This window comes from Temnothorax curvispinosus, unplaced genomic scaffold (genome assembly GCF_003070985.1).
Source record: "Temnothorax curvispinosus isolate PA1 unplaced genomic scaffold, ASM307098v1 QBEX01007722.1, whole genome shotgun sequence".
Classification (NCBI taxonomy): domain Eukaryota; kingdom Metazoa; phylum Arthropoda; class Insecta; order Hymenoptera; family Formicidae; genus Temnothorax; species Temnothorax curvispinosus.
Genome location: NW_020217502.1, coordinates 1 through 7,546, shown reverse-complemented (window position 1 = coordinate 7,546; position 7,546 = coordinate 1). Strand labels below are relative to the sequence as shown.

The 7,546-nt window shown below is 27.9% G+C and overlaps 1 protein-coding gene across 1 annotated transcript; it reads left to right on the top strand.

Moving 5' to 3' along the window:
* Positions 1–591: 591 nt before the first annotated feature.
* LOC112457281 (aminopeptidase N-like) lies at positions 592–6,612 on the top strand. Its single transcript, XM_025020218.1, has 11 exons — positions 592–1,175; positions 1,499–1,942; positions 2,264–2,447; positions 2,837–2,987; positions 3,274–3,355; positions 3,544–3,896; positions 4,007–4,293; positions 5,026–5,204; positions 5,333–5,623; positions 5,720–5,792; positions 6,402–6,612. The coding sequence occupies exons 1-11, from the start codon at positions 616–618 to the stop codon at positions 6,540–6,542; spliced, it is 2,745 nt and encodes a 914-aa protein (XP_024875986.1). The 5' UTR covers positions 592–615; the 3' UTR covers positions 6,543–6,612.
* The last annotated feature ends 934 nt before the right edge of the window (positions 6,613–7,546 follow it).

Here is a 7,546-nt window from a genome sequence, read left to right as displayed (position 1 = left end):
TGTGGAGTAATCTTAAACTCAAAAGAAATTATAAAATGTCACATAAAAATCTATTAAGAGTTTTTAAAGCAATTTATTCAATTGAGATTATTATTGCAATGTTAAAAACAAATATTTAATGCCACTTATAGATTGTTCTTTACGTTATTTCAAAATAAATACTTATAAAATTAATACGCTAATGTAACAAAATTCTAAAATTACATTATATTAATTTATTTCGAGCCAACAAAGAACAAATACTAATGCCTCATGTGAAAAGATATGTATTCCATTTGTAAATACACAGAACGTTTGCTGGAATCTAATTTGTTTTTAGTCTTTATTAGATAGTACATAAATAAATTTGACTTTGTTTTGCTTACTGCTTCTTAATTTCGTACATATTTAGCCTAAGGGAACAAACACACTTTCATGCTAAAAATAAACATGTTCATACATCATGAGTGCTCGAGAAACTAACATTATCCTTATTCAGTATTTTATAAAAACGTTTGTTTAATTTTAAATTCTGAGTTTTCCAGAGAAACATTATTAAAATTAAATTGCACTTTGTTTATACTTTTCTTTTCTCACAAACAAACTTTGTTACAGATACCTGAAACGAGAATCAACATGGAATTACTAAAATTATTGTTATTTGGTAATCTATTATTCATTGCTGTAAAGGCTATTACCGACAAAGTCTTGGATGAAGACAAATGTATAGATAGGGAGTCAATTGAATTAATACAATATGATATCGAATTAATAACATACATCAACGAGAAAGACTATAAGAACATAGAAACAGATATAGATATTTATAAACAATTTAAACCATATTTCGACAAGCAACGAGCAAACGGCGATTTCATCTTCCAAGGTCAATCAACTATGTTTTTTCGACCTAAAAGTGACGACGTAAACATAATATGTCTGAATTATAAAAACCTGATAATAGCTACATTGGCCACAGAAATTACTTATTCTTCTAGTAATGGTACAAGTACGACCATTAAACCGAGGTCGCATGAACTTAGTGGACACAAACAAACTGTCGCCCTTTATTTTGATGACGTTGTCCCGTCTAACTTTTATAATTATCGCCTAATCATGAAATTTGTCGGTATGATAACTGATAATACAGGAAGCTTTTACAAGACACCCTACATAAACGATCAAGGAGAAAAAAAGTAAGTAGTAAAAATCCAATAGATATATGCATTTGTTAGATAAAAATTATAAGAAAATGCGAATTATTCCACTTATATTAAATGTACGCATACTTTAGATAATGCGGATAATAATCTAAATATTATATGTGCCAATATTACTTTTATATAATATTTTCTATGGATATATTAAGAACCATATAAAATAATAATACAGCGTAATGAAAAAAAAAACGCTAGATGATACTCTCGATTTGTCTCTTACTAGCCACATTTAAACATTCTCTAACCCAACACTTATATGCCAGCAATGATTGAGAAAATATATTGTTAAAATGTTATAGATGGTTTATCGCAGCAGCCGATTTCCATGGGGCTGGGGCCCGAGAAATATTTCCATGCTGGGACCAGCCAGATATCAGGACAAAGTTTAACATTTCCATAAAGAATAATCAAAAATACATAGCTTTATCGAATTCACCGAGTGAAGACTACGTGGAGACTACAGATGACAGCGGGATGGTTTGGACACGCTTTAAGACAACGTATAATATATCCGCTTATCACGTAGCGGTTGTACTGTCCGATCTTTATCCCATTTCTGAGAATGTATGGGGCAGGAAAAGCGTGGAATCGCACATAAAATTCGCACGGAAAATTGCTGAAAATACTACCTTGTATTTGAAAAACAAGTTTCACAAAGCACAATTTCCACCGAAAGTAGATCATGTTGTAATCCCGTGTTCCCGAGACGAAGGCCTGGAAAGTTGGGGACTCGTTCTTTATAGGTATTGCTAACAATACATATAATTCGAAAGAAATTTTAATTTTTATTAGAAAGAAAATTTGCTTGTGATAAGTTTTTAAAAATTTTTCAATTTGTAAAATACTCATTTTTGTATTTTTGATTGATCTTATTAAATAGCAACAGAAAAACGTTGTGTGATATATCATCATGCATTTACTGATTTAATGAGCAATACAAGTTTACAGTATATTATTCACATTATATTCATCAAAATTATCGATATTATCGTTTTTACATTATATACGATTAAACTCGACACTTAAAAAAAGATTTTTGATCGGATTATTTTATTATTTTTTAGTGAAGCAGCTATTATCTACGATGAAAAGTTAGATTCCATTGCATGGAAAATTGAAGTAGCTCGCATGGTAGCGCGTAAAATGGTACATCAATTATATGGCAACCTAATCAGCCAATCCTGGTGGTCTTATATGTGGTTAAACAAGGGTATTGCTTCGCTTCTGACAACGGAGATCATCAAAGAGGTTGTTTCCGTTAAAAACTTTCTGTGTCACTAAGCATGTAAAAGAAAAGCTAGTTGATAATACGTAAACAATTTTTTTGCTTTTATCAATTATTTTACATCTTAAAACAATGAAATATTGATTGTTGGAATTTTATTATATTTTCATGGACTGAAATGTAAAGATATATTGAATTTGAAAATAAACATATCTATTTTAAATTTGAAATGATTTAGCTAAAATTCAAGAATTTGTTTTAAAATTTTCAAGTAATAACTAGTTTTTATTAAATTGCATGTCGTTTTAAGTCAGGTCATTATAATTTTAAATTATACAATAGCTATTATGAAAATAGTAATGTGTTCTCTTATTAAATAATTTTTTAATAATATCAAAATTTTTGTCTTTAGTATATAAATTATCGGTACCCGGATTTATTCACGGTACAACTTCAATATGAGTGTCTCCGTTTGAATGATTATTATGACATGCCTCTTGTATCAAAAGTCGTTACACGCGCAGACATAAATTCTCTTTTCTCTTTTACTTATTACGTTAAAGGTAAGAATAAGTAAACATAATTAAATAATTGCGCGCAAAAAATTTTTATATATAAATGTAATAGAAGATAATAATAATTGAAAGTAAATTCGTCTGCCATCTAATTATCTATTAATTTGAGGAGACACACATTTTTTAGTAAAAAAAATACAAAATACATAATTAAAACTTAAAACTCATCTTTTTCTACAAAATTATTGTGTCTTTAATTTTATTAGAATTTTATTTAAATTATTTTAAATATGCTTAATTATATTTTATAACTTTATAATATTAACTGTTACAGCACCTGCATTTGTACGTGTATTGGAACAAATGGTATCTCCAGATACATTTCAAACAGGTCTCAAAAAGTATTTAAACAAATAGTAAGTAAAATAACTATAATATAATAATTATACTGAATACATAATCAGACATAATAATTTAAGTATCCATTATAATTAAAGGTTACATAAATTATTTACATAATATATATAATACGTAATTTTCTATTTTTTAATACAATCCCTCTGTTATAGCCTTTAATGTTACAAATTTATCTTAATGAATTTAGCCAGCTTAGATCCATCGATATTTCGACTAACACAGCTGACAAATTCTTCGATCTTCTACTACGTTACGACGACGTAGCATATGGTCATTTAAAAAAGACATTGACTGAATGGTCGAAACAAAAGCGCTATCCCATACTGGAAGTGACGCAAGAATCTTCAGGAGATCTGGCCAAAATAAAATTATCGCAAGAATATGTTAATGAAACATATGGGCAAAACTTGTGGATACATGTGACTTATGATACACAGAGCCGTGGTGAAAACAGCAAATGGCTGAGTCCGGACAATCCACATTTTCACCTAACTGATATTTTTAAAAACGACTGGATTGTTGTCAACGCACGACAAACTGGTGAATATAAATTAATAAATTTGTTATGCTTCTATATCTATTACACATGTAAGATTTAATTTTGCATAGTTAATCAAATAGTTATGAAAGTTATTCATTGTGTACAACAGGATACTATCGTGTTAATTACGACAAGGATAATTGGGAAAAACTTATGAAACATCTAAATTCAGAGGAATTTGAGTTAAGTCATGAGTTTATTCATGTACTGAATCGTGCTCAGATCATCAGTGACGCATATTATTTTCTATTAAGAAACAAACTTGACTTTCCTTTCTTTAAAAATCTCACATACTATTTATCAAGAGAGGTAGATTATATAGCGTGGTATCCAATGTTTAAAATTATGGAAGAGATGTCAGGCTTTTTCCCATTTCCAGAAAGTACGGAAATCAAGGTAGATAATGATAAAGATTTCGTCAATGAGAAATATTAATTATCTGATTGTTACGTATGAAATATTCGACTTATTTTTAAAAAAACTAAATAAAAATTTCACGTAAATGAAGTACATAACTAAAAAATCTTAATTACGTCTTTTTGTAACAGTTATTTTATATTAATTATTTTATTTGAAACAGGTATAAAATATTTAAAAACGGAATATGATTATATTTCCGGTACAGATAATAATTTTAGTATTTTAAACATTAAAAATTATTTTATAATCGTGCATATATTTTATGCCATATTATTATAAACATTAATTCATTAGTATATTATAGAACTTCTCAACCTGAATGTATATGATGTCATATTTGATCTTAAAATGAAAAAGTAATCTTTTACAGTTACATCTCAATATTTCTCTTTAACAGATATAGATCGCAATTTAAAAGTTTGTAACAATTTCCTAAAAATAGAAATAATTTTTTATTTAAAAAATAATTTATCTCAACAAAGTATATGTAATAACTAAATTTTTGAAAACTGATACTTTATTATATGAAAAACATGAAAGAATTAAAAGAAACGTATTTTAACTATTAAAATATGAAAAAATATAAATAGTAATACTTGAAATATATAATAAGATTTATCTAAACGTGCCTGTCTGCTTATACATAATCCGTCTTATTACAATAACAAAAAAATTAATATAAAAACTTTGTTATTAATTTGTTTTTAGGAACACCTTCAGAAGATCTCGGAATCTGTTCTGAGAAAGATAATACATACAGACAAAAATGTAGCGTATGAATTTACTGAATGTTTAAGACAAGAAGCCGCAAAATGGGCATGCAACCTCGATTCTTCGGAGTGTACTCATAGTGCCCATCTGAAATTAACATCACTTCACAAAAAGCGGTACCAATAATACTTTTCATAATTACGGTTTATCTAATCATGCTCGAGAAAAAATTATCAAAGTATAAAACGATAAAACGTAAAACGTAACTAATGACAAATTTTTATTCTTTTACTAAATATTCCAGACTTTCGCCGATTTGGAAGGAATGGACATACTGTAAAGGACTGATGTCAGCGAGCAATAGTTCATGGAATGAAGTGTTTCATTCAGGAGTATTAGATAATAACCTTTTACGATTTTTAGCGTGCACTAAAAATCATACCGTCATCATCGGTTATCTCGATTTATTAAAATCGGAACGTTTTACTAAAGCACAATATCGTATCACAGTTTTCCATTCCATTATTGCACGACATGCGAGAAATGAATTAGTGCTCACTTATATTCTAAACAATTTTGCAAATGTTGTACCTAAGTAAGATTATTCTTTACACAAACACATATTGTTTAAAATTGTAAAAGTTTGTTATATGTATTAATTGCAATTATATTTGGAATTTTGTTTTTACAGGGAGATTAAGAAGATTGTAGCGTTAACAGATATTATTAATAATCTGTATAATATAGATCACCTTGAGTTTAAGGTAAAGTTTAAGGAATATAAATATATATAACACATTTCTTGATTGTGCTGAAAAGATACTATTGCAGACAAATGTAGAATTAGATTCCAATTCCTCTAGATTCCTTTAGATTCCTTTTCCACAAAAGTATTTTTGTTCTTCTTCCTTCTTGAATTATTACTCTATCTCTCTTCTCTCTTTCCTTAGTCCCTCTTAATACATTTCCTATTTTCTTATTTGATGTTTTTCTCTGCGTGTTTTTTTCTTCCTTTCTCTTCATACTTCGATATGATTCCTCTTCATTTCTGTTCCACGTTTTTCTATTTTGTTCTTTCTTATTCTCTTTTTGATCGCTATATTATTTCTTCTTCTTCGATTCGAGAAAGAAATAATTTCAGAAATACTTATGAAATTTCTTCTTCGATCATTTATTTTTCTCATTATTTTGTTGCGTCTTTTCTATACTGTGAACAAATTCTTCTTGGTTCGTTTTCCACAATTTTCTTCGATCTCCCTTCTTTCGACCGTTTTTCCATAGTCTAAATAAATATTACAATATCGATGAATATTGTCTCTCATATTCAACAAGAGTAATGCAGTAATAATGACTGTTGACATAATCTGTTTCAGGTTTATAACTACGTACGACGGAAATTCTCTGATGAAATGGGTTCACGTCTTAACACAAAGATATATAAACGATTGGCACAAATCACTGAACACGTTGACTATTTCAAAAGCTTTTTAATGACGAAGTTAATTTATGCCTAAGAATATTATGTACTTATCTATATGTAATTTCATGTATTCTATTATTATATAAATATATTTTTATGTTTTATTTTAATCTTATTTTCAATTATGGATTTCATATTAGTAATTTTTCTGCACTATCGGTCTTTAATAATATCTCCATGATCGCACAATATATAGCTATTAAAGCTTGCTAATCGGAAGCATATTTTTTCGGAAAAATTATCTTGAGTATAATAACTGTAATATACTTTATTCAAAAGCGTCATTATTTTACTTAGCTTATTAATTAGAACATCCACGGCCTTTATAGCCATGTTTGTTTTGTTACATACGACCTTACAGTTTGTTTTCAAAACCTGTATTTAATACCAGCTATATTGATATCGTCGTCAGTATTCGGTGAACTCTCAACGTGTAAAGTTGTGGACTGCAAGAATATATTTCTACTCCTGACAGTGGTAATTGTTCAACGGTAAATTAATTGCTACTAAAAAAATTATATCTCAATCACAATTCTAATATACAAAGTAAATGACACAAAACATCTGAGGCTCTGTTCGAAGATGAATGTGTAATAAAACATATTTATAATAATTGAAAGTGCTAATACAGTGCTGTATCTTTATTTCGTAGTTCTAGAAAAATGAATTTATAAATGTACTTTTCAATAAAATACACTTTTTCTAAATAACATAAAAAGAAGCCTGAATCTGAAAAATACAAATATAAAAATATAAATCGTAATAAAAATGAGCAATACAAGTTGACAGAAGCTCGCATTATGTTCTCGCATTTTGTAATTTAGCTAAAAATAAAAATTATAATTAAAGTGTTCTATTATAATTACATTGGAATTCACAGACGTCTATATATATAATTTGTATTGGATTTTTTATTCTTATTTAGATTTTATTCAAGTTTATTCATTTGTCAATCGTAACCGGCACAAATTCCAAATATGTGTCATATCAATGTGGAGTAATCTTAAACTCAAAAGAAATTATAAAATGTCACATAAA

Excerpts from the sequence above, each read along its gene's own strand:
- LOC112457281 (XM_025020218.1), top strand. The coding sequence starts at position 616 with ATGGAATTACTAAAATTATTGTTATTTGGTAATCTATTATTCATTGCT. Across the intron at positions 1,943-2,263 it reads TGGGGACTCGTTCTTTATAG|TGAAGCAGCTATTATCTACG; the intron begins GTATTGCTAACA and ends ATTATTTTTTAG. Across the intron at positions 2,988-3,273 it reads TTTTACTTATTACGTTAAAG|CACCTGCATTTGTACGTGTA; the intron begins GTAAGAATAAGT and ends TAACTGTTACAG.